This window comes from Paroedura picta, chromosome 15 (genome assembly GCF_049243985.1).
Source record: "Paroedura picta isolate Pp20150507F chromosome 15, Ppicta_v3.0, whole genome shotgun sequence".
NCBI lineage: Eukaryota > Metazoa > Chordata > Lepidosauria > Squamata > Gekkonidae > Paroedura > Paroedura picta.
Window position 1 is genome coordinate 6,784,675 of NC_135383.1, and position 19,830 is coordinate 6,804,504.

Sequence of the window (19,830 nt, forward strand, 5' to 3'; positions counted from 1 at the left end):
GGAGGACAGAATAGCCTTTCTTGCATAGCCCTTTGGTTTGATTCCCTTTGGTTTAGCCCTTTGGTTTGATTCCCAGGCTTCTTTGGCAGGGCCTGGGGTCAGCAGGGAGAAGGAGGCTGGACCGGGCATCTCCGGGAAGAGCCCTCCACCTGTGCAGCCTCGGTGAAGAAACAGGTTCTCCAGCCTGGGTGAAAAGTTCAGTGCACGCTGAGCTGTCTCTTTCCCTTCCTTAATTTATCTGATATTTGGCTAACCTTGTTCTGAACTCCACCCGCTGCCTCTCACCTCTCCTGCGCGGCCTTATGTCAGCCAGAGAGCCCGCCCCAGTCTCTGCCCGCCCTCTGACCCTTGACGAAGGCCCAGGAGGAGAGCAATGCGTGTGAAAAATGGGACGAGAGACAGAGAGGGGTGGGAAGAAGCACCATTTGGCCACGAGCAACTGTATGGTTTGTTTTGGGATCCCGGAAGGCCACCCTCTCTCCAGGAAAGAGACAGGCAGCGAGGGGTGGCCAGTGGGACGGGAAAGCTGCAGGAAGAAGAAGAAGAGCTGGGTTATATATGCTGCCTTTTGCTACCCGAAGGAGTAGTAAAGTCACGTACAATTGCTTACCCTTCCCCTCCCCACAACAGGCACCCTGTGAGGGAGCTGGGTCTGAGAGAACTCTGAGAGAACAGCTAAAAGAACTGTGACTATCCCAAGGTCACCCAGTTGCAATCGCTTTCCCTGATTTCATATATTGTTAACTGCTATTCCCTGCATTTCTGCTGAAAGATTCCATGCCCTGTTTTCTTTTTTTATCCAGCCACACAGTTACTAAGACTTACAGGTTACTCTGAAATTAGAGTTCTGCTGATTCTCTCCTCCTGTTGCAGCCTGTTAAATGCCCTCCTGATATTTTGTTTGGGGGGGGGGGTTTCTGCAGAGCCTCAAAAACAGCAGAGTGAGGTATTCATGGCAGGAGAGAGGAATCAGCCGAAATCACCACAGATCCCCTGCTTGGTGTAGTGCTTAAGAGTGGCAGTTTCGAATCTGGCAAGCCAGGCTCGATTCCTCCCCCCTCCACATGCAGCTAGCTGGGGGACCGGCGAGAGCTGTTTTCTGAGAGCAGTTCTGTCAGAGCTCCCTCAGCCCCACCTCCCTTCCAGGATGTCTGTTATGGGGAGAGGAAGAGAAGGCGATGGCCAGCCCCTCCGAGACTCCTTCGGGCACAAAACGCCAACTCCTCTTCTTCTGAAGAATATTTGCACCCCGTAGCTTTGGAAACATCACTTGGCTCCGAGCTGCTGACCGAATTCAGACCTGCTTAGTCTGCAATGTCGCTAGATCATGTGCCCTGCGTTCCCCGGGACCTGATGTTGATCTTGGGTGCATGTTTAGAATTGTTGACATGTGGAATGCATTAGGACACTCCGAAGGTATTCACAGGCATCCTTTGGCCAGAGGCAGAAAAGCCAACAGCCTCACAACAAGGAGCCTATATCAAAACACCCGGGAGATTTACGGACTCCTCACATGTGCAGCCAAAGCATCCGCCGTCCAGAGCCACAGAAGGCCTGCGGTTCGGCAAGCCGCTGCCGTTCTCTTGGGCCAGTTTCCTCCCCTCCCCTCTCCTCCCCCCTTTGTTGGTCAAGAAATATCATGTTACTCCAGCAGAGCTAAAGGGAAACAGTAAACTCTTTCTTTCAAATCGCAGGAGCGCTCTTCCTTTTTGTTGTTGTTGTTTTCTTGGGACCGTCCCAGGACTGAGGGGATTATGCAGCACATTCCAAGGCAGTGGTTACGTTTCTCACAAGTGCGGCGAAAAACGCCACCACCGACAACAAAAAGAGAGGTGGAAAGAAAGACACGCAGGAGTGTGGCAAGCGGAAATATCAGCGCAGCGGGGTCAAGAAGACCCTGGGGAAACGCTGGTGCATCCAAATCTTTCGAGGCCAGCCCAGCGCACTGGTGTATCAACTCTGTGTGTAAAGTGTCTCTCTGGCAACAGCTTTCTGTGGTCTCGGGCAGAGAAAGATCTTTCCTGTTTTATTTTTTATTTATGTATTCTGTGGAGGTTCCGAGCACCCAACTCCGTCTGTTTCCAGCAAGCAGATCTGAAACTGGGTTCTGGCCTACAGCTCAACAGGGGGTGACCAACCTGGGGCTCTCTAGATGTCCGTTGACATGGGGCTCATGGGAATTGTAGTCCACAGACATCTAGAGAGCCCCAGGTTGGTCACCCCTGCCCTACGCTGTTCTTCATTTCACCTTCCCCGATTTCTCCAATCCGGAGCAACTGCTTCAAAGCTTTTTCTCCAACAAAGAAACAAAAGGTCTCCACGGCGTAGATTTATTCCAGACGCTTTCTGTTTGACAGCTGGTATTTTAAAAGTGCTACGATGATCGAGCGCTCTCTCTCACGGCAGAAGTTTAAGAGAGCTCTGCGAACAAGGAGCAGGGGCAGGGAGGGCAGGGTGAACCATAAAGGACACAAAATGAAAAGGGAGGTGGTGGGAAATTCTTCCTCAAGGGTCTCATATCGTTTGTGGTGCTCCCCACTTTGCCCAAGAACCTGATCCAGGTTTGCTCAGCGGGGTTTTTATGAAACTGGGGGGGGGGGGGTAGATGGACCCGGAAGGGTCACGCCGAATGGATGGGAGATTTATTGATTCAGTTTCTATTCTGGCCTCCCAGCAAGCCGGCTATGTATGAAGTTCCCACCAAGTCCCTCCAGGCTTATGGCTGCCTGTAGGGTTTTCAAGACCAGAGCTGTGGGGAGGCAGTTGGTTTCTGCCTGCCTACGCACAGCAACCCTGGATCTCTTTGGTGCTTCTGGCTTTGACATCAATAGATGGGTACCCTTGCCTGAACTTTGGCCCCTCCATCGGCACCTGGGGGTTATAGTTTTAATTTGGACTGACTCGGCCCCAGGCTCGTGGGGAGTTTTGTGACAGAGCAGGTTGTCTCGCCTTTTGTAGGATTCCGAAAGGGGGTTTTATATATTTTTAGAAAATTTGGACATTTTAATGATGGGAGCCGCCCTGAGATGGTTGCCAGAGAGGGGCTGCCTAAAAAGCCCATGATAAATCTGTTCCACTTAATATTTCTGGTAAGGGCTTGGAGGAGGAATACATCTTGTGGCTTAAGTGCCAATCAGAGCTTAACACCAACTCAGGGCGGCTGTCCCGCCCCTGAGTGTCCCCTCCTCCAACCAGCTTGCCTGTCTGTCCAGCGGCCAGCCAATTGGCTTCCGTCCCCCACCCCTGACCACTCCCTCCTCCTTCCACTTCCCTCTGAGGCTGCTGAGTGAGAGCTGCCCCTGCCGGTGAGTTCCCTAACAGCTGCCTGCAGCCTTTCCAGGTCCTGGGGCAAGGGGGAGGCCATCCAAAGAGTTCTTTCAGCCCCCCCCCCCCACAATCTAGCACCTGTTGTATTCCTGAATGCAACAGGCTTGGCCCCTAGTAAATAAATACCAACCAGGGTTGACCCTGCTTAGCTTCCAGAATCTGATGAGATGGCACCACCCCAGGCCATTACACCCCCACAAACACACCCACACCTGCCAACCCACCTGGCATCTTATGGGGATGCCATCAACTCTGCCACCCATCCTTCAGTGCTCACACGGAACCAGATGCCCAAGTAAATGAACCACATAAGAGCTCCTTAATATGTACTCATCGACACCAGTATGTTGGCATCATGCTGCCGTTTCGACATGATCTCCTTTATTTTTGTCACATTTATTTCCTTCAAAGTTCACGGTTCCCTTTGTTCACACGAGGATGGGCTCAGGGAGTCAGTTTGCACGTTCCAAAAGCGCTACCTCCATCTTGCCCTTCCTTGCATCCCCAGGGAACTGTTGATTGCCACTGTGGGATGGGAGGTGAATTTCCTCCCCGCCAGGCTGGATTGGGGAGATTTTTGATGGGGGGGGGGAATCACTTGGGCATGGAAATGAGGTCACTGTTGGGTGGGCAGGTAGTTGTGAGTTCCTGCATAGTGCAGGGGGTCAGACTAGATGACCCTGGGGGGTCCCTTCCGACTCTATGATTCTGTGAGTCCCAGTGCTGTTCTCACAGATCTGCAGCACACAACGACGGGCCAAGGAAGTCCAGGTCGGCTACCCAGAGGCAAGTAAGGGCAAACCACCTCTGCTAACTCTCTTGCCTTGGAAACCTTGCGGGATTGCTGGGAGTTGGCTGCATCTTGAAGGCACTTCTCACCATAGTCCTGCTGAAACTATGGTTCACACATACACACACACACTGCTAGCATGCAGCCAGAGCCCCACCAAAGCCCTGACTTCCCAACATTTCCATTGCTCACCAAAAGACCGGGCAGGAGCGAGCAGAGGGCCCCCCAACTCCAGATGCAAGCCCGGATCCTTTAGGAAGCTAGGAAGGCAAGGCCTGGCTGGATTCAGATCCCTCCAGTTCCAGGAATTCAGGAGCTGCCTGTCTCTAGGGGCCATTGGAACAATGCATCTCCCTGGGAGCTCTCCATGGTCCTGCAGGCAGCCAGCTTCCGGCAGGGCTTGACCACTGTGGGTAGTGGGGATTACCACCCGCTAGGAGCTCCAGTGTGAAATTGCCCTAGTCTTGTGGACGCCCAGCCTAGATGAGACACAAGTGCCCAGCCTCACAAGGACTCAGGGCTGGGACTGTAGCTGTGCTCCTTGCCCTGGTCAGGAGGAGAGAAGGTGACGCTGGCCCAATTGGACCAGCCGTGGTCCCTCCTGAGATTGACACTGTGCTTCCGGCCTCCTGCTGGCCACAAACCTGGTCCTCAGAGGGTAAAATGATGCTCTAAAAACCAATCGTATCCTTGATGTGATTTCGGGGACAAGATGCTTCCTTCTTGCTGGAATCTTGCAGGGCCCCCTCCCTCCCTCCCCACCCACCCACCCACCCACGATCCTCAATCAGCTTTGTCTTCTGGGATTTAGGTTGGAAACGGGCCACATTCATCCAGACACCACTAAAGCAGGTCGGAAAACCCTTTGTATGCTTCAAGGGTTGCGGCCTTCGCAGATCTAGTACCAGTGACCTCCGTCGACTAACTCTGTGTTTTCTCAGGTCGACCACCTGCCCATTGGGTTTCTGCCGGTTCTTGTACTCCGAGAGAGGGAGAAAACAGCCTCTTTCACCCGGTTCCAAACCTCATGCATCAAACACGGCCCTCCTCTAGGAAGCCATCCAAGGAAACCCTTTTGACAGAAGCCATTCAGGTTGTTGGTTTTGTTCTTGCAGGCCTAGCCGAAAGCCCCGGCGGCCATCCCTCCCCAAGGAACGTTCCATACCCTTTCGACAACGGGCCGGAGCCAAAATCACCCGGCTCCTGTCTTGGATTCCAAACACAGCAGCGAAAAAAAGCAGATGAGGATTTCAGGAATTGTCTTGACCAGATCAGAGGGGGCGAGAGAAACCCTTAAGTTCATGGGAAGCACAATGCAATGTGTCCAAGCTTGGAGGGTAGACCCTTAACATCTTTAAGGAGAGGGGGGAATGCTACGAGCCAACGGCACAACCGGGATGCTAAAGAACTGACCCCCCCGTTCCCCGCTCTCCATCTTTGCTTCCGTGAGCCCAGCAAGTCAGGTCCGTCTTCTGCGGAGGCCGCATGGCTGCAGGCGCTGCTTTGTCAAACGACAGCGGGCACACAGCTCCGGCCGGCTGACAATCGTGTTGGGCTGCCACCTCTTCTGGCTTCGCTCCTGATGCAACCTCTATGTGCGCCCTTTGAAAGTCTTCATGCAGGTGTAGCTGCCGGAGAACCTGTGGATCTCTTCCAGCGCTGCTTGTGGGAGGAGGCTGCAGGGGAAGGGAGGGAACGGAAAATGCTGTTCGTGAGTCACTGGGCCGACAAAGGAGGGATGCGTTAGTGGCATGTACTTGGGGTGGGGGGGGGGGGGACCTGTCCTACCAAGGATGAGGAGACACGGGTGAAAACAGGGGGGAGGATTTCTGCTTTAGCACCAAATGAAATTAAGGAGCAGCTGGCTTAGGACTGATCAAAGGAAATACTGCTGCTTCTGAAAACAGCGTTAACGTGTGGAATTCACTGCCTCAGGAAATGTCGACGGCTACAAAAACCAGGTGTGGGTCAGCAGGCTGTACCTTTTCAAGATGACGAGGATGTGCATTGTCCACGGGAGGAGGAGGAAGGCTTGGTTCTGCTGGACGGCTTCCACGGTCCTTCGGGCCACCACCTCGGGCTTTAGCGGGGGGAAAAGGTTAGGGAACCTGAAAGCACATAACAGACCGGTCGGTTTAGTCTGCTGCGGCAGGCATCTTCCAAACGTGACAATTTTTCAATTTTTCAGTTCCTAAACATCTTGCATCAGCTCTATCAGGGCGTCAAATAAGATTATTGTCTCTTGCATCATCTTTATCTAGCTAACAGATTCGGAGTACAAGAAACACATGGGATCTGGAATATATTTTTTTCCTGTTTTGCCTACAGTTGTTTTTCTTTCTTACGCTGCTGGCTCTTTGCCTATATTTATCCTGGCTGGGTTTTAAGGTGTTGCTTCCGGATTCAAATTTGCACTCGCCTCTGGAGGTGACTGGGTAAGTCCGTCAACTGGACCTACGTCAACCTCACAGGGTTGTTGTGAGGAACAAAAACGAAGAGCGGTTGGAAAAGAGTCATTTTCTGGCAAAAAGGGGGAGACGGAAGCTTAGAAAATCCAGAGCTCTGAAGCAGCTTCCAAGGAGAAAGCTGAGAGTCTGATGGATACATTTCGTTTCTCTGCTGGTATTCCTGTACCTCGACTCCATAACATTGCAAGCTGGTTAGCAGCTACTTAAAAGAGGGCGATCAAACCCAACAATAATATTTGGACAGCACAGACTAACAAAGATTCAGGCCAGGCATTTCAAAATGTTTTTTTTAAAAACAAACTAAATAAAAACAACAACAGATGAGATGCCACCACAGAAAAGGCCCAGCTCACTGCAGAAAGGGGAGGCCTGTGGAGAAAGGGGCCTCTAATGAAGAATCTCAACCACAGCCAGGATAGGTCTTGTGTTTGAGAGCCAGTTTGGTGTAGTGGTTAGAAGTGCGGACTTCTAATCTGGCACGCCGGGTTCGATTCTGCGCTCCCCCACATGCAGCCAGCTGGGTGACCTTGGGCTCACCACAGCACTGATAAAGCTGTTCTGACCCAGCAGGAATCTCAGGGCTCTCTCAGCCTCACCCACCCCACAGGGTGTCTGTTGTGGGGAGAGGAAAGGGAAGGCAATTGTAAGCCGCTTTGAGCCTCCTTTGGGTAGGGAAAAGCGGCATATAAGAACCAACTCTTCTTCTTCTTCTTCAAGAAAAGAGCTGGTTTAGTACCCCCCGTAGCTTCGCACGCACCTGATTCTCATGCCCTGAAACATCTCGGTGCTCGTGTGGAAGGGCAGAACAGTCGTGGCGTTCACTCCCGGGCAGTCCAGCAGCCCCAGGGTCAAGCTCTCCATAAAGGCGAAGGACGACGCTTTGGAAGTGCAATAATCAATGGCCCCCGGAATGGCTGACAAAGCCAAGACAGAGTTCAGGCACACAATGTGCCCGTTCTGTAGCTCCAGCATCCGTGGCAGGAAGGCCTTTGTGGTCTGCGGGACAAAGAGGGGAAAACGGTTCTCCAGGGCTCGATGCAAACCTTTTAAGACAGGCCGGACCGAATCAGGAGGGGACCTTCGGAGGCTCTCTCAGCCTCGCCTCCCTCACAGGGTGTCTGTTGAGGGAAGAGGAAAGGGAAGCTGCTCCACTCCCACCCCCTTGGGAAACCCTTCCAGGGCTTCACGGAACCCTGCTTAAGAAAGCCTGCAGGCCAACGTTCATTTCAGACTTGGAGCGGATGGCGCAGGGGGTGCGCTCCTTACCCAAAACTGTCCCAGCGTGTTGATGTGCTGCGATTTTAGGAGGGCGTCATCGTCGCTGTCCATGAGGCATTTGCCGTGAACGACTGCCGCATTATTGACTAGGATGGTGATATCCCCCACCTGGGGAAAAAAAAAAACCTCCCTTTGAGGATGGCTAATATCTTGTCTAATTAGACATTGAGTGTGTCCAGCCAGCGTGGTGCGGTGAGCAGAGAGTTGGACGGGGCTCTGAGAGGCCTGGGTTTGAATCCCCACCAAGAAATCTCGCTGGGGGACCCACTGAACCAGGGGTGGCCAAAGCGTGGCTCTCCAGATGCCCATGGACTACAATTCCCATGAGCCCCTGCCACGTTCCGAGCCGGTTTTCTTTTTGCATCGGTTCAGTGCAGGGGTGGCCAAGGGGTGGCTCTCCAGATGCCCATGGACTACAATTCCCATGAGCCCCTGTCATGGCAGGGGCTCATGGGAATTGTAGTCCATGGGCATCCAGAGAGCCACCCTTGGGCCACAACCGGGGTTGGGGACCCTAAACAGATTTAGACTGCCTGCTGTTAAATTTCTTTGCGGGTATAGGGGAGGAGGCGATCCCAAGGATAAAAACATGCAACCAGGTTCCCTTTCACCTCTGCCGTCCAGCCTCAGCCTCAGCCTCAGCAAAAGCTTGGCAGATCCTCTCCTAAGTTCCCCATGCATTGAGCGGGGGGGTTGGACTAGATGGCCTCTATGGCCCCTTCCAACTCTATGATTCTGTGAAGAGGAAAGATTTCCACCCACCTTTTCACGGACAGCTTTGGCCTGCTGGTAGACTTCCTCTCGGTTCCCCACGTCGCAGATGAAGTAGTGGCACTCTGTGCCCATCGCCCGGATCTCCTCTGTCGTCTCCTTCAAGCACTTCTCGGTTCGACCCCACAGGATAACCTACAACGAGAATGTCCTTGATAGTTATGGAGGCTGGCAGAGGTTGTTAATGTAGCCTACCCTCCTTGGAACCCAAGGGAGGTCCCAGAACATCTCCCATCCGGCTGCTAACCAAATCTGTAGCTCCTGAGCATCAACAAAGCCACTGGGGAAAAAAACCCCAAGCACAAGCATCCCTTCCCACAGCTCTTTCTGGTGGGGAACGCTCCCTTCCCAAAGATGGCCGCAGGACACTGGCCTGAAGTCACATGATGAAGCCACTTTGAGTCTAGGGTGCATCCGGTGTGGAGACCTCTTAAAACATCTTGAACTCTCAAGCTATGACCACGACAACACAACATGCTAAATTCCAAGCGGGTGCCTTGGTTGTTGGATCGTTCAGGGCAGCTGTACATCAACAGGGGCGGACAAACCAGGAGAACGTAAGGAATTTTTTAAACAGAGGCTGGAGAGCCATCTGACGGAGAGGCTGATTCTGTGAAGGTTCAAGGGGGTGGCAGGTGACAGTGGATGAGCGATAGGGTTGTGAGTGTCCTGCATAGTGCAGGGGGTTGGACTAGATGACCCAGGAGGTCCCTTCCAACTCTACGATTCTAATGATCAAGACCTACCATTTTCTCCCCAGGCATTTGGCTAAATAACCAGCGTTGTAGGGAGCGGCGTAGCTCCTGGAGGAGCATCTGCTTGGTATGCAGGAGGTCCCAGGTTCAATCTCTAGTTTAAAAGGACCAGGCGGCAGGTGATGGGGAAAAGACCTGAGCTCCTGGAGAGCTGCTGCCAGGCTGAGCGGGCAATTCTGACCTTGAGAGACTAGGTCTGCCTTTGTAGATCGCGGCTTCACGTTTATTTCAAAGAGGGAAACCACCATCATTCCCTGCGATTTATCTGTGCCAGACTGTTATTCGCTCTCCTCTTTTTCTAACTTCTTCCGCTTTGGGGACATCGCAAAATCCGTTTCGAGTCTTTCTGCTGCCCTTGTGTGGATTGTGAGTTTTGCTGGCTACTCTTCAAGTTTGCACTTTCTCTTCTTTGCATTAGCTATGTATTGTGTGTGTGTGTGTAGTTAGCCAACTCTGGAGCCAGACTGGCTGAGGAACACGGGGATATAACATATCAAATAAATAACAGGAAAAAGGGGGGGGGCTGTTTTCAGCACAAGGGTTTCTGGCTTGAGGACAGCAGTGGGGGGGGGGGAGGAAATCGCTAGGCAGAAGAAGAAGGGCTGTTTTTTGAACTCCGCTGTTTACTCGACCCAAAGGAGTCTTAAAGCAGCTTACAATTGTCTAACCTTCTCCTCCCCACAACAGTCACCTAGCCCGCGAGGCAGGTGAGGCTGAGAGAGCTCCGAGAGAACTGCGACTGGCCCAAGCTGCATGTCTCGTATGTCTCAAAGCAGCTGACATTTGCCTTCCCTTCCTCTCCCCACGACAGATACCCTGTGAAGCAGGTGAGGCTGAGAGAGCTCCAAGACAACAAGTCCAAATCGGCTTTGGTACAATGACCCATCCAGGGCTAGCTCACGGGTTTGGGGGGGGGGGGCACCCTAGGCAAGCAATGATCTTGCGTTGTCTAATTCAGCATTCTGCCTTGAGAATCGGGCATCCATCACGCCATGGGGGCAACTGCCCCACTACTGACCCCAAGCGAGGGGCAGTCCAGCCTACGTGGCCTCAGTCTGGCCTCGGACCACCCTCCCTCTCCATTAACCCCTCCAGTGTCCTGTCTCGGGGCCAGATCTCACACGCAGAAGAGAGCAACAGAAAGAAAAGGGGCGGCCACTGGGGACGGCCGGCCCGCAATCCACTTTCAGGCTCTTCTTGACCCTCTTCTGGGTCCCAATCCACAGGCTGGGAAACACCGCGTGTCGAGAAACACCCGGCGTCTCCCACCCATCTAACTTCCAGCAGAGTGAGCCCTCCAGAACGGTTCTAGAAACCAAAAAGCATGCAGAGTTGGGGGCCGGGGAGGAACTCAATCTCTGTCCGGGACTGGAGCTTTTGGAGAAAATAGCTCCCCCCCCTGGAAGCCCGCCAGCCTTCCTTCTCCCCCCCCCTTCTGCATTGGCCCTTCTCGGCCCGCCCTCACTCCCTCCCTCCCTCCCACGGCAGACACGCTTTTCAAAAAGTTACTGACCAGAAAATTGCCGAGGGCAGTGGACCAGCGAGGCGGTTAATCCCTGCTGCGGAAGGCTGGCGCGGGGGCTGCTGCCCTGTGGTTACCTCTGCGTGACCCCAGCGGTTGGCAGGCCGGCGGAATGCTCTTAGCTGGTCTCCATCCGGCGGCTGAGGACCGCGGCCAAAAGAAGCTGCCGTCGGAAGTCGACGGGGCAGGGAGGGAAGCGATGGCGCCTTAATTAGCTCAAGGCAGCCGATGGCTGGGATGGGGGCCTGCGGCTCAGTGGTAGAACGCCCACTTTGCACGCCAAGGGTTCGATCCCCGGCATCTGCAGTCCAAGGGATCAGGTAGTCGTGGAAGAGAAGGAGCTGCGTTCGAGACTCTGAAGAACTGCTGCTGGTCAGAGTCGCTAAGCGGAGAGTCCGTGGCTGGCCCAAAGGCGCCCACTCTGGATTCCGGACCTGGTTCTCCCAGATCCTAGCTCAACACCCTGACCATGATGCTACAGCACACTGGTAGGAAAGAATGAGAACATGGCATTCACTGACCGTTCCTTTGTGTTGCTTTGTAAACTCTCTAGTCCAGGGATTCTCAACCGCCCAGGAGATCCGTAAGAACTCCCTGGATGTTCGCAGAAGTTCGGAGGTCCATTGACATCACTAGACGTCATTGGAACTCGCTTCCCCCGTTGTTCTAGGAGCCTAGTCTTTTCCTCCAGAATCAAAACGGGAAATGGTCAACGGATTGAGCAGCTGGGGACTAGGGCTGGGGAGACCTAGATTCAAATCCCCACTCCACCCCATACGCCTCTTGCGCCAGTCACTCTCTCTCAGCTGAACCCACCTCGCAGGGCTGTTGTGAGCATCCAAGGGAAGACCGCATGGGCTATGTACACGGCTTTAAGGTCCCAGGAGGACACGCCAAGTTGAAATGGGAATCGATAAAATAAACATGGCTCTTTCCATGTGACTGCCGGGAAAAAGATTAAACAAATACACGGAGATATGTGGAACTTATTTATCGTTTCTAAAGCTGGGCATGCCTGGGAGGGGGAATGCTCCGGCGATGGAGGCCTTTGGCTCCTGAGATCAGATGGGAGAAGGAGGACATGGTTTCCCTTTTTTTCTGTAAAGAGGTGGGTGTTTATTTCTCCCTGTGGAAGGAAGGGTGGCTGGAGCCTACTTTGCCTACCGCCAAATTTCTGCAGTGCTGGAAAAGTAGGAAATCCAGGGAGAGGCTGGGGCCAGAGAAATTTGCTTGGCCCTGCGGAAGGGGGTAAAGTAGAAGAAAAAGGAGGGGGGGGAGACTATTGCAGATGGGAGTCCAAATGCCTCCTTCAGTCTTTCCTCCGTGTAAAGGGTAAACAATTGTCATGATGTCATGGGGGGGGAGGGGACTGGCTGACCGGCTGATGAACCCTGAGCTGCAAAGGAGGCAAACGGTGCCAATGCTCCTTCCATGTGCGTACAGTACACAAACAGACACATGCATGCACTGCACACAGACACACACACTTGCACAAAGGAGGAGCTGGTCAAAAAGCCTTCACACCCAGGTTTCTTCCAGGAATGCAAACTTGCTCCTTCTCTGGCCATCCAATGTGCAACGGGTTAATCCCATGTGCAGGAGCCGGAAAAGGAGAAATCTGTAAAGCCAGGTGACCTTGGGCTAGTGACAGTTCTTTCTAGTCTTTTCTCAGTCCCACCTGCCTCACAGGGTGCCTGTTGTGGGGAGAGGAAAGGAAAGGTGCTTCGAGACCCCTTTGGGTAGTGAAAAGCGGCTTATAAAACCAACACTTCTCATTCTGTGCACACAGTTCTGCAGGACCTGCGAGACAGAGCTCTTCCGCCAGATATTTGGTCCAGGCTAGGGCCAGAATATCCTGGGACAGCCCCCCCTTGCACCCCCCTTTTGGGGGCATTAAGTTAATAGCTGCCAACTGCAGATTGACCTGGCTGAGGTTATTTTTTGCCTACTTTAACTGGGGTGGGCTTTTATTGTACCGGGATTCTTACTTTGCGACCCCCTTGGCCAAGAGCGGCAGGAAATAAATCCAATCAATATCAATCGACAAACAAGCAAACACGATTATCCACTTGGATAATCAAACACAACTTGCTTGGATAGATAAAAAAGCTTCCATCCAGGGGCAAACCGTCAACCTGCAGACAAAGAGGCAGGGATAACTCCCCCCCCCCTACACACAAACACACACAAAAACCCTCAGAGTGATATCCTGGTTTCCCACCAGCCTACCCTACAAGGATGTCATAAGCCACATGCGGGACGAGCATGGTAATGCGTAAAAAACGGCTTTGCACCCGATGAACTCACTGCATCGGGGCCTCGTGCTGTATAATTAGCCGCAATCCATAGGATCCCGGGAGATGTGATTAAGAAGAGAACTGGGCAGGACCCCGCGTTAACCGGGCATGATTTATAGCCCGGCCAAGAGGGAAACATGCAATTTGCAACTGCTCCCAGGCAGCTACCCGATTGTCAAGCCTATTAATTAGAATCCATTTAGCCTCCACTGGGACGAAGGGTCAAACCTCATGAGCTTGACCCTTCCCCAGCCGAGTCAGCTTTATTGGCTGGCAGCTGCAGCACAGTCTCAACGATCAATGTTGATAAGAGAATCGCTCAAATGTTTGCCATCATCCAGCTGATGGAAGGGGTTGCCAGTCTCCTGGCGGGGCCTGGAGCTCTCCTGAAACCACCAGCTGATCTCCAGAGATCACTGCAGAGCTTGGGACCGGGTCATTGTCACAGGAGGGTCGGGAGGGTCGCCAGAAGAGCATGGGATCGGCACGCAGAAGGGCCCTGGTTCTGTCCCCTACACCCCCAAGGTCACTGGGGGTCGTGAAAGACCCCAGTCCGAATCCGTGGAAAGCTGCTGCCAGTCAGAGCACAGTGTCCTCAGCTTGGGAGACCAAAATGCCATCTCCGTCGAAAGCAGCTTTATGGGTTTCGCAAAGTAAGTTACGCCGGGACTTGAGCCTGGCTCCCAAATGGATTAGAACCCGTCCGGTTCCTGCCCAAAGACTTCTATTTAATTAATCAAATTCACAAAGCGTCTGATCAAATGCTGGCACCAGAAGGCCCTTCCAGCGTGGTTACGGAGAAGCAAAAGGCTCCGAGTGAGAAAGCGGGCCGGCCTTTGACGACAGGCCAAGCAGCCGGGCTAGCTTTTTATCCACCGGGCCGGTTCATCAGAGGCAAGCTTCTCAGATCTGTGGTTATAGATCGCCGCCTATCTCCGGCGCTCGGCTCTTCCGTCTGCGGATGGGGAGCGCCAACACGGAGACAAGCCCTTCCAACACCTCAGGAACTGACATTTTAAAAGGATATCTTATCTTCTCCTGCTTGCCCTCTCCCTGAAGCCCTGCTCCCCTTCCACGACCCTAAATTCCAGCAAGGTAATCATGTGGGTCTGTAGCAGCCCACACCCCGCCCACCTAGGAGTCCCGTCAAGAGCGCAAAACCGATGCAATTATCCAAGCATATCCAGCTTCACACACCTCCAGCACACACACAAACACACATTTCAGTCAATTGGTTTGTCCTAAAAATGACACGAGCCTCTCTTGACACTAAGCTCTGGAGTGAGTTGGGGGCATTTGCAATGGCTTGAGGGCTGAACACCAATGGAGGAGACCCACAGGCAAATCCACCCCCTGCAGAAGCAGACCAGTTGCTCAAACAGAGAATGGTGTGGTCAGCCACTCTGGGTCCCCACTGGAGATATAAACTGTGGGGCTATGTGTAGTTAAGTCAGTGCCTCCTTTCCATGATGACACGTGCCTTTTGAAGAGCTCATGCAGGCCATTCAATTCTGCTCAATGCGGGATCAGCCTCAGACATCCAGATAAGGATCTGTCCAGCTGCTGCTTGAAGACCACCAGTGAGGGGGAAGCTCCCCACCTCCTTAGGCAGCCCATTCCACTGCTGGACTACAATCCTAGACACCTAGAGTTGGAAGGGGCCATGCAGGCCATCTAGTCCAACCCACTGCTCAATGCAGGATTGATCAGCCCAGAGCATCCAGGATAAGGATCCATCCAGCCGCTGCTTGAAGACTGCCAGTGAGGGGAAGCTCCCCACCTCCTTAGGCAGCCCATTCCACTGCTGGACTACAATCACAGTCTGGCGAGCCGGGTTAGATTCCCTCCACATGCAGCCAGCTGGGTGGCCTTGGGCAGGTCACAGCTCCCTCCACCAACCTCACAGGGCGCCTGCTGTGGTGGAGGGGAAGGGGAAAAGGTGTTTGTAAACAGATTTGAGACTTCTTTTGGTAGTGAAAAAAACACTTTGGAATTCCTTGGGCCAGTAAAAAAAGAAAAGAAAAGCAGTTCTTCTTTTTCTTCTACGCACACACAAATAATCCCAGGCTATTTTGGTTTGTTTTATCGTGGAAATATCTTTTCCTAAGGAAACACATCCAGAAAACGTGGCTGAATGTTCTCTTTGCTCCCCTGAAGCGACTCTCAAGCACAGGCAGCTATTTTGTTTTTCTGCTTGGCTCTTGCAAGCCCGTCTTGAAGAAGAATGCCTGTTCTACCTCCAGCCTGAAGGAGATAAGGTGGCCTTCAGCTTGCAAGTGGGCGAGCCCCACACTCATGACGGGTCCTTTGCAAAGCAGCAGCTCCACCCCTTCCCCAGCAACATTCATCAACACAGATAAGCAGCCACTCCCGACAAGCAAAACATACCAGGCCCCTAAACCTTTAACCCCGGCAGGGCCTGAATTGCTGCAGAGGTCAGGAAGGGCGGACGTGGATTAGGTTCAGGCCCAAATACCTAAATCCTGCCGCCAGCTGACCTTGCACCGAGGTTTCCTTAGGCTAAATTGCAATTAAGAACTGGGGAGCTACAGATTCAAATCCCTCCTCGCCGGCTGACCTTGGGAAGGCCAAGCTCTCAGCTTCACCGGCCTCCCATGTCCGCCCCCTCTGCCACGGATGCTGGGGCCAGCAACACACTCTCAGCCTGACCCACCTCAAAGGGCTGTTGTTGCCAGGGGCTCATGGGAATGGTAGCACACGGGCACCTGGAGAGCCACAGTTTGGAGGCCGAGGCCTTCCCCTGAGGTTGCCACCTTGCTGTGGGGCTCAGAGGTTGACTGCCTCTGAAAGGGAAGGTTCCGTATTCTGCAAACCGTGGACGCTATTCTCATTATGCAGGGGATAATGCACTGCTTCCCATCTCATCCAAGGTCCTCTCGCAATCTCAGGCTGGGCCGCATGCCCACAACCGCTGCTTGTTCCCTGAGCAGAAGCCGAGGGCGTGGCATCTGATCCCCTCCAGCAACATTAACCCAGAAGAACGTTAAGGTATTTGAAGGCAAGCCAAGCGGGGGGGGGGGGGGCAAGAGGTGGGGTGGGGGTTTCCCATCTGCTCATCTCACTGGGTTGGGTGCAAAGTTCCTTGGCTGAGCACCCCGCCCAGCCTCTCGGAAGAACGTACATCGCTTTGAGGCAGAGTGGAAACGCAAAAACCACCCACCCACCAATACGCCCACCTCCCCCGGCAGGTAAGTCACAAAAGCCGCCCTGTCAGCAAACTGCGCGCGCACGGCAACCGATGCACCCCACGCCTTCTGCTCTGGGGCAAGTTCCCACACGACGGTGGTGTTGTCTCCATCGCCTGAGACCCAACCGGGATCAGCACCTGGCCGCTGTCTGCAGGCTGGGTGAGACTGGGTGAGAATTCCCCACCGCCCCGGGCTACACACCCACACCGACACGCCCACCGCGCGGCCACGCCCCTTTGGAACCCCCACGGCCAATCAGAAGTCGAGGCTCAGGTTTCTCTCCCTGGCTCGAGGCGCGACCCAATCAAAATCCCCCGCTCCGTTTGCGGGGCCTCCCATTCAGTTTTTTCGAAAGGTGGCTCTGGTGGGTCGGTGAGACGCGCGTTAGGCTCGCGGGCGGTCGCGAGTTCGAGCCCTGTCTATGGGAGGACTCAGTTCCAAAGGACCGAGCAGGATCCGCCTCCTGGGATCCAGAAGAGGCGGACGGGAACAGCCGGATCATGCCCAAGAGCCTAGGGTGGCATCCCATTTCCCAGCCGCGCCCCAGACAAGACCACGCCCCCTTTCCTTCCTAGCACTCAGGTACACTGCCTCTGCACATGGAGGCGTTCAGACATGGCGTCGAGTAAGCCTTTCCCACCCGGTCGTTTTCCTCTGCCGGCCCTTCTGGCAGGCTTGTCCGCGGCACACCGCAGCCCCAATCGGAGTGCCTCTGGGCATACAGGAAGGGCATGCCTTTTGCCTCTGCTTAGCCAGAGCTCCATATGGGAGCAGCAAATTCCTGCTTCGGGGCGGCAAGGCAGCGTGGCGCGCCCCAGAAGAAGGTGAGGCCAAAACTCCGCTGCTTCTGGCCTTCCTGGAAAGCCCCCTCGGTTAGGAGCGGCCGTTCAGTCGGTTGCAGCCGGGCGCCGCGCCCCTCCCTTTCACTGGGGGAGAGTTCAAAGCCGGATCGGACCCTTCCTACACCCCTAATGCACAACAGGAAGCCCACTTGCTCTCCCTCCGGCCGGGAGGTTGGAAAGGACCCCTCTCCGGGAGCCTGCCCGTCCCACTGCAAACTGTCACCGACGGGAGAAGCAAACATCCCACGCACGTCTGCCAGCCGAGCTTCCCTTTGCAAGAGTTAAGCCTGCCCCGACTTCCTCCCCACCCACCCCTCTTGCAAAACCCTCCGGAACCTGCAAGCCTCCCTCCCCCCAGTCAGCAACCGACCCTCTGCCCCCCCTCCCGCCCCCTCCGTCCCCCCAGCGCTCACCTTGCGGGCGCCCCGTCTGGCAAACTCCCTGGCCAGGTGCCTGCCGATGCCTCGTCCCCCGCCGGTGATCAGCACGCAGTCCCCGGCCCAGTCGCGCACCTTGGCGGGCAGCAGCGCGCCCACGAGGGCGCCCAGCAGCGCCTTCGCCGCCAGGCCCAGCAGCTGGACGGGGAGCAGGAGCCAGGCGGCCAGCCATTTCCAAACCATCCTGCGCCGAGGCGGACAGGGGCGCTCCGTCCCGCCGTCAGCCCCGCCTCCCGGCCGGCGCCGACCTCTCCTTCCCCCTCCCCAAATCAGAGGGGGGGGCGCCCTTCTCAAAAAGAAGAAGAAGAAGAAGAAAACGATGGGCGGCTGCTCCCGTCTGCCCACCCCGGGGCAAGCGCGCCGTCGGGGGTCTTCTTCTTGGCCAGGCAGTCTCCCGCAGGTGAGAGTCCAGGTGAGGCGCGGGGAAGGGAGCTGCCGTCTTCCTTGCAACGTAATCGCCTCCTCTCCAAAGAAAAGGGACCCGCGGCGCTGTTCCTAGGCGGGGGAGGGTCGCGAAGGTGGCCGCTCAAAGGCGCCAAGACGCCCCCAAGTTTCCCGAGGCGCCCGGCGCGCCTCCCCGGCCGCCGCCTCCTCCTCCTCCTGTCGCGGCTGGCTCTGGGCGTGTGCGGGGCCTCGTCCTCCTGCTGCGCCTTCCCCGACCGCGCGGCGAGGCATTGGAGCGGCGGCGCCTGGCCTGGGAGCCGGCCGTGCTGCGCGCAGACGAGCCGGGGCTATTCTGGGACTCAGGAAATGGCTTGGCTCGCGAAGAGGCTCAGGCAGGCGGGACACTTGGAGGCGTGCAGGGCAGCTGGCCTCCCGTCGGCCCGTGGCCGGCCCTGCCTGGGCTCCGCTGCTGCGCCCGGGGGCCACTCCGCGCGGACCCTGCCGGGCCCCTTTCGCCTCTGCTCGCCTTCCGCGGCTCGGCGCGCGCTTTTATAGCCCCTTGCGCCTGATTGACAGCCGGAGGGCTCAGGGAGGGGAACTCCCCGACTGTGTGGCTCTGAGTGGCTGGTTGGGCGGGCGGGCTGGCTCGCCTCCCCCCCCCGCACACACACACACACACACACACACACACACACACACTCCGCGGCTGCAAAACGCCAGCAGGCGCGCACCCTGGCCTTCCCGGGGAGGCAGGCCTCTTGCAAGCCGGGGCTTGCCGCGGTTCGCTCGGAGCCCTTTGAAACCGAGACGCGGCCGCCCGAGGTCTCCTTCCCCCCCTCCGCCCCGCCCCCGTCGTAAAGACGGGCGGCTTTTTGATCCCGGGTCCAAGGGCTGGCGGCGGAACAGCCAGCCGCCCGCACCCTAAACCTGTTGGGCCTCTGTGGGGGTGGGGTGGGGTGGAAACGAGCCCCCCTCCTTGCACTCAGTCTGACCAGCATGCTGACTCTGCCAGGCTGGGCTACTGTAACATGCTTTTTTGGGGGACTCTGCTGGAAGACTATACAGCACCTATAGTAGGTGTAACACACTGAGGTTCATTTATTTATTATTTCTGGACTCCTATCCTGCCACTCTCCAGAGACTCAGAATCATAGAGTTGGCAGAGATGTCCTGGGTCATCTAGTCTGACCCCCTGCACTATGCAGGACACTCACAGCCCTCTGGCTTATCCGCTGTCACCTGCTACCCCCTTGTGGCAGCTTGCAATTATAAAATCTCATGGACCAATAAAACCCCACAAGACTGGCACCCAAATACCCCCTACCACCCAAGCAGAACGACATAGGTGTGGGGTGCATAGATGTAAATGCCAGCTGAGAAGGGGCCATGTTGATCTTGGCCCTGGCCTCAACCCAAGACTGGGTGGAAGAGCTCTGTGTTCCCAGTTTGTTTGAAGCTGCAAGGCAGAGCCATCTGTCTAGTGCAGGCATGGCCCAACTGTGGCTCTCCAGAAGTGCATGGACTACAATACCCATGAGCCCCTGCCGGCAGGGGCTCATGGGAATTGTAGTCCATGCACCTCTGGAGAACCACAGTTGGGCCACCTCTAGTGGGGTTTGATCTCATCCTTCCTCCAAGGAGACCAAGGCTGCATACAGGACCCTCTCCCTTCCCCATTTTGTCATCACAACAACCCTGCAAGGGAGATCAAACCGAGAGGCTGCGGATGACTCCAGATCACCCCCAGGAA

At 55.2% G+C, this 19,830-nt stretch overlaps 1 protein-coding gene across 1 annotated transcript; it reads right to left on the reverse strand.

Annotated features, from left to right (window-relative positions):
• Nucleotides 1-4,894: 4,894 nt before the first annotated feature.
• Nucleotides 4,895-18,625, reverse strand: DHRS3 (dehydrogenase/reductase 3). Its single transcript, XM_077311637.1, has 6 exons — nt 17,673-18,625; nt 8,626-8,769; nt 7,852-7,971; nt 7,343-7,581; nt 6,100-6,225; nt 4,895-5,793 (listed from the first exon to the last, which is right to left on the reverse strand). The coding sequence occupies exons 1-6, from the start codon at nt 17,877-17,879 to the stop codon at nt 5,709-5,711; spliced, it is 921 nt and encodes a 306-aa protein (XP_077167752.1). The 5' UTR covers nt 17,880-18,625; the 3' UTR covers nt 4,895-5,708.
• Between the last annotated feature and the right edge of the window lie 1,205 nt (nt 18,626-19,830).